This window comes from Bombus bifarius, unplaced genomic scaffold (assembly GCF_011952205.1).
Source record: "Bombus bifarius isolate JDL3187 unplaced genomic scaffold, Bbif_JDL3187 scf7180000008216, whole genome shotgun sequence".
Lineage (NCBI taxonomy): Eukaryota > Metazoa > Arthropoda > Insecta > Hymenoptera > Apidae > Bombus > Bombus bifarius.
The window spans coordinates 564,464-583,664 of NW_022884518.1; the positions used below are offsets into that span (position 1 = coordinate 564,464).

The 19,201-nt window shown below is 38.8% G+C and overlaps 1 protein-coding gene across 1 annotated transcript in view; it reads right to left on the minus strand.

Annotated features, from left to right (window-relative positions):
* Positions 1-9,229: 9,229 nt before the first annotated feature.
* The window catches only part of LOC117211063 (LIM/homeobox protein Lhx9), an 82,268-nt gene continuing 72,296 nt past the window's right edge, over positions 9,230-19,201 (minus strand). Inside the window, exons 3-4 of the mRNA XM_033454634.1 lie at positions 15,448-15,591; positions 9,230-13,824 (exon numbers count right to left, since the gene is read on the minus strand). Of these exons, the coding sequence (XP_033310525.1) occupies positions 13,665-13,824; positions 15,448-15,591 (304 nt within the window). The 3' untranslated portion in view covers positions 9,230-13,664. The remainder of the gene's footprint in view (positions 13,825-15,447; positions 15,592-19,201) is intronic.

Below are 19,201 nucleotides of genomic sequence, written 5' to 3' on the forward strand. Positions count from 1 at the left end.
TAGCCTCATAACGTGCTAATAAATTTCAAAATGTTTCGTATAACGCGCATAACGTATTCATAAAAGGCGTCTGCAGGTATTCGAATAGCTTTTTGAGCCAGTGCATGTACGTGTATGACATACTGTACTTATAAAAGTGACAATTCTGCGCATAGTTCTATTTCGATGACGAAGAGCTGTAAAATCGTATATCTTATAGGTCGAACAAAATCAGCTGATTTACAAAATCAGTCGAATTACGAGTAGGTAGTTACGTTTGAAGAAACGGTTGTCGTTTCCAATAATGGTGGGCACCGGCTAATTTACTAATGTAAAGCCATCCGTTTTCACGCTCTCCCCTCAAACTTCGCCGTTTATCTCCCTTTTGATTCCACCCCGTTTCATCCCAACTATGTCTCTCACAAGCATCAATTTCGTTTTCCTTCGCCTTTCTTTCTTTCTCCTTTGTGGCCTTTATGCGATCCTGCGATCATCCGCCTTTGCCAACGCGTTATCTATCCTCTTGAACCAAGCTATTACGCGATTGTATCTTAAATAAAATATCACCAGCGTTCCGACGCCAGCCACTCGAAATAATAATTGTCATCTGGATGTCAGCTTTCGCTCTTGCGTTCCTTTCACCCTCGTCTCTGGGCCCATGTCCCTTTCCTGTCCATCTTCTTGTTCCCCTTTCCGCGTTTACGTTTCGAGAAAATGTAAAGATATGATCGCTACAGTCCGGGAGAATTCAAGTGAAAACGTTTCGATTTTCACGAAATATTTCTTTTATTTCGCATTCGTATATATCTTAGAAGTTACTCCTATCGATATAGCAAATTGTGCCAAGGCGAAATTAGTTGGTTTAGGATGAATAACATTGACTTTAAGATTTTCTTCCTTTGAAGCTATTTTTGTCCAGTTTTCAGTGTCACGAATATATTTTTATTCTTTACAAAAGACACATTGCAGTACTTTTGTAAGATATATCGTTCCAGTGACGACAGAAAAAAAATATACGTAATGATCCAGCAATGAAAGTTATCTTGAGACGTATCATTCCGTTTCTAATCTTGAAACATTGAAACGCATTAGCATAGATAATCATAAGAGTATAACAATTTCTACAAAAATCCTTTTCAGTTTTTTTTTTTAGTTTAGTTAATAGAAAATCTTTTCTAGTTAAACACATATAATAAATATATACAGTTAAACATGTATAATAAACGTTGTTTCCTGTATTTATTTAGTTACTGTTAAAAATTATGTTCATTTATACTACTGATATACGAATTACGCTTTATTTTAACTAACGTGACTTAAAAGAAGGAACAACAAAGCTATCCCCGCCTCAGCAATCGAATGGCATAGCTTAGAGAATTAATTAAATTTCAGCTTAATACGCGAATAAAACGAACGATTTAATAACATCAGCAATTAATATCTACGTTGTATTTTTTCTTTCTTTTTTTTTTGCGTCGAAAAGTATTCATCAACCATTTCAATTAAATATGTGAAAATAAATTCCTTTGTGAATTCCCCTGGACCAGAAAACTTGTTCCCTTCCTCCCTGTGCTTCAATTTTTTTCCTTTTTCCTTCTCTCTCTCTCTCTCTTTCTCTGTTTCTCTATTTCGCGACACAATATTGTACTTTTAATTATTTCGAACGCCGTGATCCTGCGAGCGTTATTAAAGCAATTGCAACAGGTATCGTCGCTTGATTCCGGAACGGACACTGGGAACGCTGCGAATATCGAGTGTAAAAGTTTTAGCAATGGAGGATTTCCATTCGAACGTTTCTGCCAGAGGTGCAAAAGTTAACAAGATTTTTCCTCTGCGACGTTTATTAAAATCCTCAAGTATGGAGAATCATTCGATTGATTAGAAGAAATTATATTCGTTTATCAGATACACAAATGAGTTTGGTGTAGCGCTTAATTCGTTTGTCCCAATGGTGTACTTTCTTTTTTATCATCTTGTTTAGACGAGGTACTTAATGAAAAAATATCGAATATAAGGTTATGATAAAGGACGATTTCTTTAATATATACATAATATACCTCTAACGTTCTACATAATGTAAATAATATATAATACATAAAATTGTATAATAAATTAAAATTCGAACATACGTTAGCTGAATACTTTAAATAAGCTACTCAAATCATAGTAATTCATTTGTTTCTTCTTTCTTTTTATCATTTCAGATCACCTTTTCACGGACTAAAATTGCAGCCAACTTTTAATATCTTCTACTCAAACACACCGATGGATCCACGCCTCATCATATACGCACCATATTTTGAAAGGAGTTGGAAACCAACTAACTAACATTAAACCAACTAACCAAAAGTCCAACAAATTTTTAATATCTTCAAGTGAAACACACGAATGGAGCCAGGTCTCGCGCACCGTATCTTAAAAGGAATCTGAAGAACACACGGAGCGTTTCGATCACTAAACCAACCGACCAAAATTGCAAGAAAATCTTAGTACCTTCAATCGAGACACACCGATATAACCAGCGTATACGCGTCATATTTTACGTGCATTTCGATCGGCCAACCTTTGCAGGCGGATATCGTTTCGAAGGTGAAATAATTATTGTACCGAAGGCAACGAGCGTGCAGCGTGCACGATAAAATCCTTTCCGTAGATGGCGAACAACACATATTCATTCGCACGAACATGCACACAATCTCCCTTTCTCACGCATGTGTACTTGTGTATGTATATGCGAAACATACATACATACTTAGTTGAAGCAAGAAAGAGAGTCGAGGAGCTTATTTACTTAGCCTGCACACCACCCCCAGACGCAGGGAAAACAGTTATACGTAGCTAACTACGTAGCTACGCTAATTAGAACCACTCCGGCGGAATAATTAGAAATTAGACCGAACGGACTGCCGGCGAACTGGGCAGAGAACGCCGTCGGAGACACTCTTAATATATGCCTTTTATTTTTCCGCTCTCCCTCGTTTCACAGGATTGCACGCAACGGAAAACGGGTGTCGTTGGAAGGAGGATAAAAAGAAGCGGAGCGTGCGGTTACACCACTTCCAAGACGTCCGCACGATCGAACGCTCAGTCGCTTGTAATCTCGTTTGCTCCTCCTTTTAATAGATCGTTAATTAGCGAACGAATTAACTAGCCTTCCATTTCTGGTATAACCTTCGATCGGTAAATTTTTCTTCTTCTCGACAGATGAGGTACAGTGATTGGCGAAAGTTATTCGGACGCTTATTATAAGTTCGTCATGAGTTATATGAAAAATTGTGAAATTTCTTTAACGTTGTAATGAAATACGATTATCATAATTATATTGGAAAGAAACCAATTTGAAAATGGACATATGTAGAAATTGTAAGACGTTTGTTGCAAAAATATATTTAGTAAAAAATGAATATATAGTATGAATAGACATTTAATATATATATACTGAAGTGTAAAATATGATATGTAATATATAGTATATATCTAATAAGAGTCTTATTAATATAATAATTGACTGTCTCTAGATATCCTTGATTCTGCAAAATATACATACTTACACTAAATATCTTGTAGTTTCTGCATCAGATTTTCAGATTTGTTTCACATTTTATCGATATAATCATGATAATCGAGTCTTCTAACAGTACTAATAAAAGTTCAAAACGTTTCCTTTAATACGCGTAATATTCATATAAGATTTGCGCAAAGTGTTCCAGAGAAGATATTCGAAGCTATTTAATACGATTAACTTGAAGCTAAATGATTCGACTATTAAGAATGATCGTAAACGAGCAACGGATGCTCGTGAACAGATAACTAAATTAACCAAAGATTTTATAAAACTATCAATCTGACAATTATCGATCTTATCACTAATTCATAAAAGACGCAAATCATCGCACACAATAAAAGAATCGTAGCTCGATCTCGAATTAACCTGTTACTAACAGCCGGTTGTCTCGAAACAATCGAGCCAGGTAAAAGCGGGTTAAACGGATCGCGAACTCGTTTCTACCTTAATTATAATGCCGTTTCTCTGTTTCTCCTATATCAGAGAGAAAGAGTGGGGAAAGTTTGATTTTTCGCGTGACAAAGGCAAAAGTTTATCGGTTCGACGACGCGTAATTATCGTTGTTTCGATGGGAGGAATAGTCAACGACAGAGTCTTTCAGAGTACACGGGGCCAATTCCGATGGGGCAGCCCCCGGTTTCTACAACTTTAGCGGTAATTAACAATCGGTCGCGCATAACAAACTGAATTTAATTAATTGCATAACTGCACGGAGGTCCGTGCTTCTAATCGAACCGGGTACATATTGTTGCAGCCACCCTTCTACCCCTCATCAGCCACCGGCAATTAATTATAGCATTCCGGGTTAGCCGGGGAATTAATTACGTCCAGAAGTTGGACGTAGCCGGGGGATCGTTAGAAATCGTCCTTCGTTAGAGTTAAGCGAGCACCGGTTCCGCTGGTTATTGATGGTTTCTGGTTCCTCATCGGCCTGTTACTGACAGGGCCGAGTGCCCGTCCCGGCAATTCTGCATCCGTCTGCAATCAGACGCACTTTGCATTTTAATAAGAACCAATAATGTTATGGGATTTCTCTCTTTGCTCGGCCCTATCTTTATTTTCCCATGTTTTCTCCTTCCTTCAAGTTAGTAAACTTTATCTTTTTTTGTCGTTTTTTATTTCTTCTTGTCAATGATCGTCATTTCTGTTTCTTTCCTTGTCAACCTTCTCGCGTTTGGTATGCGATGCGATATATTTCAAAAAATGATTAATCCAACGATACATTTATTTTTCGTAAAACCAGTCTTTATTTTAATTTTGCTTCCTTGCGAAAATTGACCAAAGATGAGTTATTAATAGGTACAGTCCATTTTAAGGTAATTATTCGAATTTAATATTCCAAGAAAACCGTAGCTCTCTAGGTAAGTAAGTTACTTCACCAGCGATAAGTTCTAGGATCTTCATCGTTCAAGCTGGATGTTCTCCAATTTGATCTCTAGATGATCAACTACAATCAGCCATCTCTCTCGAATGATTCGATACGAACAAAGAGAAATTTACATGTTAACCATCCAATTCAAGACGGCTGTCCACCGTCGGAATTTCTAAATTGAAACACGCGTCCGAGATACATCGGAAGAAATAACGGCTTCTTGATCGACACAGGGCAAACGAGCCAGGACCGCGGTTTTTGGTCTGGGATTATATTTAGAGGCATCCGGGGCGTCCGCCAAACATTCGTCGTAATTAAAGACGGTTCGGTAACGAGTTAGCGACAGTCAATTAAGAAAAATTCCGACAGTGTATTATTAGAAATCCGCGGTCATTAAGGGGAATGAGACAAAGCGGATCCGTTGGTCGGTCAGATGGGGTGGGTGACGTTTCTAACGAGCGAAACACGTCGTGGTGTCTCGACGCTTTTTGCGAGGGTTACACCTCGCGAACACACGCCTATTTATACGACCACTTTTATTTAAAGTGGCATAAACTTACGGATATAATAGGTGCACGTCGGAGGTCGCAGGGTCCTCGTACACTGAGACCGACAGAGTGAGGGAGAATCTGGCATTCTCCGTCCCGTGGAGGAGGCATTTAACAGACGTGCACGTGTTCGACCATATTGCATTTGTGTCGTTCGATAAATAGGTAGGTAAGCAACTCCAACGGAAACCCGTGTTAATTAACGTTGAGTTTCAGGACTGATTTACGTGGCGTCTAATTAGCGGGCCTGCCGGCGACGTAGTAGGCATTTTGATTGGCCACTCCGCGAATAGAGCATGGGCCGATTGGCCTTGCTTTCCTGTTCCGACAGTATCGATTGTTTTCGTTTCTTCTCCCTGCCCTGCTGCCTCCTCCGCTTCTCTCCTTCTCCAACCCCTGTCCCTCCTACCTCAACCGTCACCCATTGCAACCACCCCGTCCCAGCCCTTGTGGTTGCTCTTTTTACGATCTCCTCTTGGAACAAAGCGCAGATAGCTGGAGCAGTTGCGCGTCCTCAAAGGGATTCCGTCGCAAGAAGAGTGTCGGCTCGAAAATAATGTATTACGGCCGTCTGCTCGGCCATTAAACCGTGCGCTTTTTACGCTATTATTAAAGTTTTATTTCGGCCCATCGGTTCCCCCGCAGGATCACATGCATTGTTCTTCTTTTACATACTTGCGATCCTGCATCTTGTCCACCGCGTGCTTGTCCGCCGAGTGATTCATGCACCCTGCGCCGGTAGGGTTATTAACGATTCCTTAATTAAATAAATTCTTCTGTTTCCCTTTTTATTCGGCCAACTGTTAGCCTATTTTCTCCTTCCTGTGCAAGGAAATGCGTAGGGCAAGAAAGAGTTAGTCGAATTAGTGGAATACTTGAATCAAGTTACGCGATTCATTTTGCGATATATCAAATTCGATTACGAATAACTCTTTCCAACGATTGGTCTATGAAAGTAGATTCCTTGACTCGTCGCTAGTGATATGAGAAAATCTTATTGACAGTTCGACGGTCATAGTTTTCCACGAGAATATAACTCTCACTCATCGAAAGGAAAGTTTGTTCAACTAATATTAATATTCTCGGCTGTAATTATGATAATTCAGTAGCGTGCGCATACTACTTTATTTCTGAAAATTATTTGGTTGTTTATTTTATTACTTCCTGTATATTAAATACCTCCTTCTATTTTAGATAATCCTATTAAAGGATTATCCGAATGATTTTCTCGTTTTTGACATTTTCTCTTGCTCCACCTACAGTACACGATATTTTTCATTTTTTCGTTATCATATTATAAACTAGTGCAAAGTACGAGATCGAATATCGAGAATGTTGTAGCTTAATTGAGTCGAATAACTCTACTTTAGCCTATACGTTGCGTTGTTCTCTTTCTTCTTTGTTTGCCTATGTACAAAGATGGAATTGATTTGTTTCTTCGAAGTCAATTCACAGGGGTTAAATTGAATTTGCTGGCACCAATGGCTGCCAATTACCGCAGTCTGTGTGTATAATAATTCGATCGAGTGGAGCTGGCCCCGGTGCTTATGCGCCGCTTGTATTTAAATTGTGTTATTGCCGTACAATAGTTTCGTTTATCGTACGCCCAGGAAAACGATACAGCGCGGTGCACCGTAGTTCGAACTATGTTCAATTCCATTGTATTTTATTAGAGCCGTTCCAATAAAATCTGATTACATGAAAAATTGATTGCGTGCGCGCGAGCACGCGCTTGTGCGTTTACCGATTCTACGTTTGCAGCCGTGTGCCACGTTGAATTTTCCAAAAAATTACACGTCCAAAGCTATGAAACTTTGATATGAGATTTCTCTGTCAGAAATGTCCGATATTGGGATTCTTAATTGTTTCACAGATAATACTTCCGATTCGATAAACATATTTATACTAGAAACTTAAGAAAGTACACCGGGTTGTCAAATAAATTTCTGCAATGCTTTATTTTTTTCAAGTTATTGTTATTAAATGTTATCTTGATTTAATGTGCAGCGTAATGTATGTACATTTTATATATACACATATGATGATGTATTTACAAATAAAATACAAGAGAAAGAAGTAAATACACGTCGTTAAACTTTTATACTATCGTAATCTCTGTCGAAACTTGTTATTTTTTGTAATACTCCATAATGTTGATTATAAAATATCTTAGAAAATACATGTGCGATTTAAGTATTTCTTTTCTTATTCATCGATCGCCGCAATTCTTTTACTGAACCTCCATAAAACACGAAGTAACTGAGAAATATTAAGAGACGTTATTCACTGATGATATCTCAGTCGGTAAAGTTGGAAATTGCTAATATTATAACCTTCGTATACTTTCTTAATAATCCCTAATAATGAAACTCACCTGTACTTATATCTCGCCATAGTGAAATGAAAATCAACTATAAAAGATTTGTAGCAAGATCTCACAACAAAACTACGTTCCGTTTTTTACAGAAACCTGCAACTGTGCCGCGTAATGTTAAAGTCTGCCACAGATGTCGCACTAGTAGTTTCCTTAAATCGATTGCCTCTTGATCTTTCAACAAATTATTTCTCGTTAACAACATTTATTCAGCAATTAATCACGTACTTGCAAACTTTCCAATCATCGGGAAATCAGTTAATAAAATTTTACGCAAACCTATTAAGCTTAGTACAGGGACAAAGACACCTGTATAGGTTTTCCTTTTTTATCAAAATATCTGCGCTCAATTGCGTAGCATTATCGTTCTGAAATTCGGTATTCGACAGCCAACTTTCAGCAGGATTGCTAATTCATAAACGTTTATTACATCTATTTATGTCCTTTTTGAAAATATCGTTGATGGATGAGTAGTAGATAACGCGTAGACGAATAATAATAATTGATTATCGAACAATTCGATCATTTACTCGATGACAACTACATCGTGGTCGAATGTTTTCAAAGTAAGTTGTAGAACTACAGAAGCATGAAAGAAATAAAATCTACAGATTCTAAAATAACTGATGAGTATTTCAAATATTTTTAGAGCAAATTAATCTGTTAACCGGAGGAGACGAGTCAACTTGTCACTCAAACTGCAACTTTCTCAGTTACGATAATATCTTCAATTAAAAATCCGCTACTTGTTTACGTAATCGCCGTTAAAAACGAATTATTTTACATTTATGTTTGCAAGAACTAAAACCGACTTAACTGAAGTTGATCTGTCTTTTATAAAGTTCCTGGCTAACAACGACTCGGTTAATAAATTAATTAAAATTCCAATGATTTTGATAGATATTCCACTGGCTCTTTTCGTCCGACCTTGAAACGTCCTTGATCCTTTCTCTCCCAAGAAATAAAAGAAATTGCCATCGCGTCCTTTCCTCAATGGCAAAACAACTTCCGCCACGGGGAGAGAGAAACTTTTTCCCCGTCTCCCGAAAACGCGGCCAATAAGTTTCCGAAGGTGGAGGCATGAAAAGTTTGGAAAGCTCGCTCATTAATCTCGCCACGCTGGGTACGATATCTCGTGAGATTCAATTTCTTAAATTGGACAGTAACGTTCGCTTACCTCGAGGTCGTTTTGGGCTTCCTCGTCTGCGTCTGTTCGCGGTAGACTGCCAAGGAAATGATCGTGTAAGTATACTGCGGAAGAACTGGGACGGATGTGATATTTCTCGTATATACACACATCAAGAATCGAACGTATGACCAAGCATATATATATGTGACTCACATGAACGAACGACGTTCTAAAAACTTGTGATTTTTATTTAATTAATAAACGTGTTTTGTATGTGTCTGTGTGTCGTGTGTATTTTTTTCTTTTTTTTTTTTTGTATTTTACAAGAGGCCGCGAGAAATCATTCAAAGATGTCGTCGGGTCCCGAATAAGAAGATCGAGATAAATCAAATAACAAAATTAACTAAACGCGAAAAGATCGTGATCTGATCCAACCGCGTGTACGCTCAACCGAGGACAACGTTCTTCGACGTACCACCACCAATGGATGCGACCTACGCATACAATCTTTCCAGTTTTCTTCGATCATTTCGCAATATTGGAAACCACCATCTTGTGGTTCGAGTCGAGACGAGCGGATAGATCTTGAAATTAAGATTTCGAACTGAGTATGAGGAATCGTAATTTCACGTCGCTTTAAACGAAGATAGATAAAAAGCAAATTGAACGAAATCTTCATTAACGATACAAAGGAAACAAAACAAAATAGTCAGTTTCATACTAGAATAAGACCGATGAAAATGATCATCTCGCTCGAACAATCATCAAGCGAGTCACACGTTCGATCGTACAATGTAGCGGATGATCGAAATCGTGCATCCACTAGTGATGGCCGTCGAGGCATCGTACCCGCGATCGTCCATCGTAGGACGCGCGGTGTCCCGTCGCCGCATTTAATAGTAAATACATAACCATTTATATCACACAAACTTTTAACAATATACAAAATGTACCCTATGTACAAGATTAAATTACACGATCCGTCAGCAAACAACTCCTTCGTCCGATCGAGCTTCTTCCATTCGAGAGCATGAAGTTTTCGTTTTCTCGCACGATCGCGTCGTGGGTCGAAAGAATTGGAGAACACGCGCGCTATATTCGAAGAGAAATCGACGCGAAATCAGCAAGGGAACGAACGCGCTCTCCCTTGGATCCCTTTCGTCGAGCACCATTGCGGCGATCGTGCGTTGAAAACATTGTCATCCGCTTTTTCTTTTTCGTTCTCTCCTTTTACTTTTTTTTTTTTCATTCCGTTAACTCTTTAACTCTATCATTCTCATCTCGAATCCTCGTAAGCGCGAGGCGGCGTTCTCAGAGACGAAAGTTTCGCTAAGAACGATACGGGTAAACGAGTAACGATCAGTTGCACGGCACGGAGGCGGTCGTTCGGTCGCTTTATAGAAATTTCGGACATGGCACTTGTCGATCGATTTTAAAATAACGCGGAAAACATACAGTGACTCGTATTGATATTCGAACACGTGGTATGCGAAACATTATTGTTTGTAATTAACTAGTTGACTTGTTTTTAATATATTAGAATAAATACTGTAGTTGAATAGTGAAATATTGTAGTTGATTGAAACATTTTATCTAATGTACATAGCTTTCCTAAATAAGAAATGCTAAGGTAAATAATTCTCAAATTTTATGAAGTATCCGATTACTAATGCGAGTCATTGTATATGAAAAACGTCGGAAAAAATAGGGGAAAGGATATTTTTTATTTATCACAAACAAAACTTATTACTTTGAATAAACCTCGAAGAGGAAGTCGTATATTATAATCAGAGAATCACTGATCGTTCGTCAACGACTTTTCTTTTTTCTATTAGCTAGTATGCTATTTAGGTCTATACAATGTATGAATTTTTTCACAATGTTCGTTAGCATTCGTTCGATATATTTTTGCAATGATCTCGACGATCGTTCGTCAAACGAAGAATTCTACATATCTCGAGGATGAGAAATCGACAAGAAAATGTAGACCGCCATAAAGCGAACCGAGGCAGCCGTTTCCGCGTGATTTACACCCAAAACATGTGTCTTTAGTTTCGCATTGAGCTTCGAACGTGCCCGAACCTGTGTCGTTTCCGGTTTCCCTGCCGGTTCGTCGACTTCGACGACGGAACAGCGTGTCTTGATGGAAAAAGGAAACAATTTGTACAACTTGTAACGAGGGACTTCGACACGGAAACCGACGACAAGCTCGGGCGATAGTAGATATATCGTAACGTGTTCACGATTATACATTTACGTAAATGTTTATTACGGATGTCGAAACCCTGCCACTTAGAAAAAGTATTGTTACACGTTTCAATCCTTCGCCATGAGCATCCTTGGGCAGCGGAGCTCGCGCTCTCATCATCCGACAGTGTATCAACTCTATTTCCTGTCTGCAAGAATTTTCTTTATTGTGCAGCTTACGCGTCAACTTTTTAATAAACAGAAAATATCGACAAAACACTTTGCTTTGATTCAGGACGATGAGTTTCTCTCTGCAGAAATTTTCTTTATCGTGCATCCTACGTATCAATTTTTTTAATAAACAAAATATATCGATCATATTGCTTTGATGCTGAACGAAAAGTTTCGTAGATTCTATCGACGTTTTGGAATTGTTTAAATTGAATATAATTGTATTCCCGATCGTTATTGGAGAATATTAAATGAAAAAGTTCTTCATCTTCGTGGGTAGAATATTACAGTATCAAATGACGCTAATAACAAACTGCGAATGCGATGTTTGATGAATACAATTTTTTGTTCGATGAAAATTGCGTAACGTCTCATGAATCGTGCACATACAGACTACATTTCGCAAAAGGAAAAGAATCAATCCAACCACGAGGGCATTGGCAAGGAAAATTCGAATAACAATTTCGCTCATTCGACAGTTTCACCTCGATGTGGCCTTTTATTTCACCATGGGAGAGACTCGATTAACGCGAGAACAAGGAACGCTTAATGAGATTACAGGGAGAGGCCACGCTTCAAGGACGGAGATGGGGCGACATTGAAAGAAAAATAATTTCGTAAGGTCCGGAACCTGACAATTTCAATCGTCGAATTATCTAGATCGATGAGATCTTCCGACATACGCGATTTTAGATCTCGAGGTTCCCGCTTCAGGTCCTGACTGCTTTAGAAATTCTATTCGAAGAGAAGAATACGTAAAGCCACGTGTTTGAAAGCTTCGATCGGTTGAACCTTTGCGAACGGAGAAACTGTTCTTTATGTTGTTATTAATATTTTTCCCTCGGGATTAAAGCAAAGCCAATAGGCCATAGATTAATAATCGCTGCAACGTTAATAAAACGAACAACCTGCCGAAGATTAAAATAATATTATCTTGAAACTAAAACGATGGAAGGGGTGATTTACAGCAATCACGAGACATATAATGTTTACAAAGGCTAACCAAACGAAATCGATTACAAAATATCGTGAATAAACAATCGTAAAAGAGAGAAAAGAGCACTAAGCGCGGATGCAAACACGTTACAGAGGAAACGCAGCGAAACACAAGCGCGAAAGTGATTGTCGATTGGCTGACGTGAGATTAACAGGATTACCGATTCGATTAAACAGTGACGAGTACCAAAGAATCGACTGGAGCCGAAGAGAACTTGCGTTACACAGCTGTCGGCGACGATACACGCGTCCGTGCACCGCGGGACGCTTCGATTATTCTCGATTCTCCGTGATTGAGCAAAGATTATCGATTAAAGGGGGGAGACCAGTTGAGAGGATGCGTTCAGCGTTCTCGCACGTGGCCGTACGCGCAATTTACCGAGCAATCCAACGAGACATGTGCACGCTATTGCTCGAAGTTCGTCTGGATCGCCCTCAAAGTGGCGATCTAGAGGATCGTTGGCGCACAAACAATTATCACGTGACGAAAGACCGAATCGAAGATACGTTCGATCGGTCGGAGCACGTCGAAAGACGAAAAAGAAACATTGTCCTCTCCATTCTTTATGGAGTACTTGCTAGCGACATATAGTTCGGTCACAAGCAGAACGAGAACCTCGTATTGCAGGCAGGTTCCTCGTCCACCAGGATAATCCTTCGTTTCCTCTTGCACTCGTACACAGAACTCGCGTCGTTCACAGGACAAGATACAGTCTATCACTTGTTTCCTTTATCTCCGCGAGAGGAGACCGCTCGCGAATCGGCTAATCAAAGCTACGAAGAGTTCACGATTCGAACGTCGCTGCAACTCTTTTTTCAGATGACAAATCGTAAGAACTCTATATCGTACTCCATTCTTCCTTTCTTCCATCTTCGAATCGACGACGATGATGGAACTGAGAGAGGAAGGAGACTAGCGGCGGCGCTCGAAACCAGGGCGAGGATTGGTTCAGCCAGGAAACGGGCCTGACACCTCGATAAAGTTAATCAACGAGGGTAGTTGTTCAATCACAGGTGTCCTGTGCCCACGGAGACCAGTCCTGATAGGTGGACGCCTGCAGGTGTGTTTGCTGTACCGCCAGTCCAGGATGTACGAGTGCCATCTGATGATGATGGTGATGGTGGTGGTGATGATGGTGGTACTGCTGATGACCCGGCGGAGGCGGCGAATAGGGATCCCCTCCGACAGCGACGTCCACGACATCTACCTGCGATGGTACGACGACGGGCGTCGGCTGCGGAGAGGCTTGTACCTTCTTCGGGCGACCGACCGGGTTGCCACCTCATTCGCGGCTTCTTCGAGGCCGACCAACCTTACCTTTTCTTACCGGTGCGCCGCCGTTCCCGGCCGCCGCTGCAGCGGCGGCGGCCGCGACGCTCGACGATTTCACGATTTTATGCCAATCCGTTTCACAGACCGGTGAACCGGACAGCAGGTAGTACCTGTGTAAAAAAAAGATTCTTATTAATCTTTGCCGTTATTTGTATTATTTATGTAGATTCTTAGATTTAATCTTAACATTACAACTACCTAAGTATGACCTGTAACATGTTACAGCGAATATAAATGATATATATATATATATATATATATATATATATGTAGATGATGTAACTGCCCCTCTCACAACATGGCATGAGGTATATTTAAAGATGGGTATGTCGGTAAATATGGTACCATAAATTCTGCATTTTGAAGATATAATACATAATGTAATTATCAATAATTCTTGTAAAGTACTGAATGTATGGGAAAACAGAATGAAACATTATCTTTTTAATTAATTTTTAAATTTAGTATTATTTATGTCATCTTCTTATACTCATGGAAGTAAGTAATTTGTTTTTGAGTATTGAATATTAATCGTGTACTTATATGATAAGATTAAGAAATTGATAAACCGTTTTGATTAATTAAATTTAAAATTACATCAGCATAGATGTATTATTGGTTACGAGAATAAGAAAAAACATCCAAATTAGGAACAACCATTGAAAGTAGCTTATCGAATATGAATCAATTATTGAAATAAAATATTAAACATCGCTGGAGCCACAAAACAGTAAGGACATTAACACTTGACGAAAATCGTGATAGTATAGAAACATGGATGTGAAACAATCGTTTCAAACGAACAAAAACCGTGGTTCGAAACGAATGTCTGGCAATCAAGCAGAGCACGACGTGCGCACAGAGTATCCACGAAATCGATGCTCATAAACAAGATTGCTTCATTACTGGCCTGCAATAATTGTGTCCCTCCTCCTTTATTACAAAATCCCCGGTTGCGATCCCCACCAATTAACCGACAGTCCCGTGTGACACGCCTCTTTTCCAACCCTTTAATTGCCGCGTTTCCTCTTCGAGTCGTATCTATGCTCCCTAGCAAAATTCGCGGCCAAATCCTAACCCCTCAACCGATTCCTCTTGACATCCCTTTGAACCCATGATCAATATTATCCTATCTTAAGATCCAGTCTTTAAAAATTCAAACACTAATGTTATTAATGTTTCAACATTTTATATAATAGCGAGATTGCAAAGCGAATGTTCTAGTTTGATCGCGATTGTATTTAATTCCAACCCCTTGATACACGTTTCTTGATACATACTTCTTTAAATCTACTATATGATCGATTCCATTTTATACCGAAATTTATACTTCAAAACAATTAAACAGTGGATGTTTATGCAAATTGGTATTTTATTGGGACTTAGTAGTGACTAGTAAGTAACCCGTATTGATATTTTACATTATATTCTTATTATTATTATACTTATTATTATTATATTTTATATTATTATCGTATATCATAGGTATATTTTTAGCTGGACATTTTTCGTAAATGCGTAAACATCCGTAGTCTAACAAAAATATTAATTTGTCTATTAACTGCATTGATAAAACTAGCTTATTAATTTCGATCGTAATTTTGTCAAATCCTAACTTCATGATTCACTTCTACCTATATATGTGACAGCGAAAACTAAGTATTTTAGTAGCTATTAATGCTTTATCGTATCAATAACACTTACAAAGTTCGTTTATTAGTTCATAATCTTACCTATCGCCGGAAACGAGTTGATTTCCACATTTGCTGCAGGTGAAACATTTCTGGTGAAATACTGATCCACCCGCCCTCATTACCAGCTCGGTGGCAGGTATCGCGTTGCCACAGCCTGCGCAAGCACCACTGCTCCCAAACATCCTGAAACAATCGAGAACAATACCGATTAATCGACAATTTTGATTACTTACACATTAGATTAATCCGCAAGTCTAATTATTATTCCATATCTACGGTATTATAAAGTTTGAAGAAGTTGGAGCATGTGTAGAATTATGATAAATTACATTCTTCCAAATAAAACATTTGTTTTGCGTGTAGTCTATATAGCACGTCACTTTAAAGCGTCTATTATTCTAATACATTTTCGTATCTTTAATAATAATGAATAAAATATTTGTATTTAATAATATCGTGTTTGTTACTTCTATATATTATATATTTCACTGTTTCAGTTAATTCGACTTTGATTTATGCTTGAAGAGGCTGATAACGAACGATAAGAAGGAATTTGTAAAAAGAGGCAGTGGGTTTTAGGAACGATATTGTATAAGTAAGGGTTAGGTCGATCAGAGAAGGAATGGATAAAGCGAAACGAGGCGCCGATAATTACGAGATTTCTCTTTGTTTCGCGAAAACGAATATTTCTACGTTCATTAATGTTTCATTGGGTTATACGCGTAGCTGGCTACACTAACGAGTCCACATTTATGCCAGCTACGCATTATGAATTCAATGATGTTGACTGAAAACTGGTAATTCACAAAAACATAAGTACCCATATATGTATACGGCGGGTGTTGAATATATGTATATTCTACGTATTATCGTGGCATTAACAAAGTGATTTTCCCTCGAAGCCGAATAAATAGATTCCAATGGTGTCCGGACTCGTTACGACGCATTACCAGTTAAGTTAGTAAAAAAATTTCTCCGAAATGAGATTAATCTAATTAACCTGCTATTTCCTTCACTTTTTCTTCATTAAAAACCCGATCTTTTTAATGCTAATACATAGGAATTTATAGTGAGATAGTCGAGGTATAGAATATAAAAATCCTATGTCAGACAAGCAGAATTTTTGTTTAAACCTCGGAATTAGCATGAGGAAAAGTAGGTTTTAATGGTTTTTTCTTCCCTTCCTTTTCTTGTTCTGTTCTTCTTTTACTCTTCTATCCTTTTGCACTCCATCCTTTCCATTGTTTCCTTCACTTTATTTTCCAACTTCTCTTTTCCTTTCCTTTCCTTCCTTCCTTTTAATATAAAACCACTTTTATTATGTAATCCATTGTTACCATTACAGGATAGTTGCAAAATCATTGTCAATATTTTCCTTTCCTGTCCCATTACTGTAACATTACTCTTGTAATATTAAATATTATAAAAACTCTTGCATTCTAAAATAAACTTGTAACAAGCAGAATAACATCGAAGCCGTCTCGCCTACGTAGAACATAATATCAACCTCAACATCATCAACCGTTCTTCCCCAGGAAAGATTTTAAAACCCAACACAGCTTCATCGCTTGAACTCGTCGCGAATCTCCGAAACATGTTCGTTGCCGAGGTTCCTGGAGGTACGCCATTAGTCCGAATATACAAATTTATCATTGGGTAGGGGGGGTGGTGGCGGCGGGTATCCCCTGGAAAATCCTGGCGGTCGGATGAAGCGAGAAAGGCGACCAATTACGGTCGCGGCCGAGGGCTCAGAGGATGACATTCTCCGGCTCCGGTTTGAACGCGATAGACACGAGGCGTTTCCAATTAAACCTCGCGCCAGTCTCATCGCGCAAACACTTTCTAACTAAATGAGGTTAGGCCGGCAACAGAGGGACCGTGTAGAATCCTATATTCAACCCGCCACGTTTCCCTTTCTTTTCTCCCTTATTATGCGTCGTCCCACTGATGTTCCAGCTGCTTTAAATGACACAGAGAGAAAGAGGAAGAGAGGTTGAAACAGACGAAGAAGATAGAAGGGAGAGAGAAAGACCGATTATAATAAGGCGTCGCATATATAATTGTCGCGGTGTCTTCGTTCGCGCGAAATCTATCCTCCTCTCCTTTCCTAAATACGTTTCAAACTGTTCTAGTCGCGAGAAGAAGAAAAAACGAAAGGAGAAAATAATATAGAAAAGAATAACGAAGAACAGCGAAGTGGAGTGAGAAGTCGGAAATATGCGTCGCTGCGAATTTCGCAGCTTTCAGAAGCCGCTAGCTCAATGAGCGTTATGTATCCACCCTTTTGATCCCTTCAAAACAAGCACGCCTTCTTTCAGGCTAAACGTCGTCGTTAGTCGCGTGCTAGCTACACCAACAAGCGAGTTAATAAACCCTTTTTCTCTCACTTCGTCCCTGTACCCGTCTCTCTCTCTCTCTCTCTCTCTCTCTCTCTCTCTCTCACTGCTCTCGTTCGCAATTAATACGTCATATAATGGATCGTAACCGGGAACTAGAGATGGTGTTAGTTGTTAGAAAGGGAGCCTAAAGAATTTACGAGAAGAAGTCCTGTCGTCATAGAAATCGTCAATTTTGTTGGCTTTAGGCAGTCTTGTTGTGTAGAGTGATCACCGAAGGTGCTTGATGGAAATTTTGTATTGTAATGTAAGAGTTTGATTCTTAGAAAAATACGATCAAAAATAAGTTGGACATAATTGAAACAACATAACAAGGTTAACAATGTACTTTTAAAAATTCATCATTTAGATATATTTCCATATTGCATCAAAGACAAAAGAAAATTTAACATGTCGGTAATATTTATCTACATATTCGGGGGTGTATGTGTATTATATTTATATTGTTAAATTTTATACATGTGTATACTATATCATACTGTCAAATATAATTCCATTTAGTAAAATTATAATGTTTTGTCTTACGTTTTATCTGTTAAATCAAACTATAACACAAGAGAAATATATTTTTCATATTACAATTGAAAAAGTTCAGTGAAATAAAATGACCAATTCATAGACATAAGACAGCGAAGAGATCAAGATTCGAGAGCAACGCTGTATAATTTCAAAATAACAAATCCTCATCCTCCTTCATCATCACACTATCTCCTTATCACTCTGTTCTCCATTAACGAATTACAATGATCAGAAAGCAAAGTCAGAATTCAGATTCGCGTTAGAATACGAGTATTCCAAAGGGCAGAAGGATTAACGAAACTGGAGAGACACTTGGAAATTTCATCCGTCGCAATCGTCTCGGTCCAGCTTTTGTCAATTTTACAGGAAAGTACATCGTGAACGCTTCCTTCGGCGATCTGGTCGAGCGTAAACGGGCAAACGTCCGCGCCTCGAATTCCTGAAAGGTCCGCCATGACTCCGGTAAAGCGAAGAAATAAATAAAGCCCTCGGTGCTTCGTGCTATCTCGAGATACCGAATAATCGGCTTTATAAAATGTACCGCGTTGCGTGACTAAAGCTTTATAGGTCCCTATAATCTTTAAATGCGCGCAGCATGTCGCGTCAACGCGTGGACGTTTCCCTCGTCGTGTACAATTCGCGACAACCCCTTTAGGTTCTGTGTATCATTAAAATTCCACGCTTTATAATCGCGAGGTCCTTTCTCGAAGCGGTTATTAATACAGGCTACGGAGCAATTAAAATAATCAATGTTAATATATTTGGGTTAAGTGGGTGCGGCTTGACGAAGTACCTATACGATATATAAGTGCGTTACTGAAAAATTGGCGATATTTAATGATCACGCGAAAAAAATGTGATAATTAGATCGTAGATAT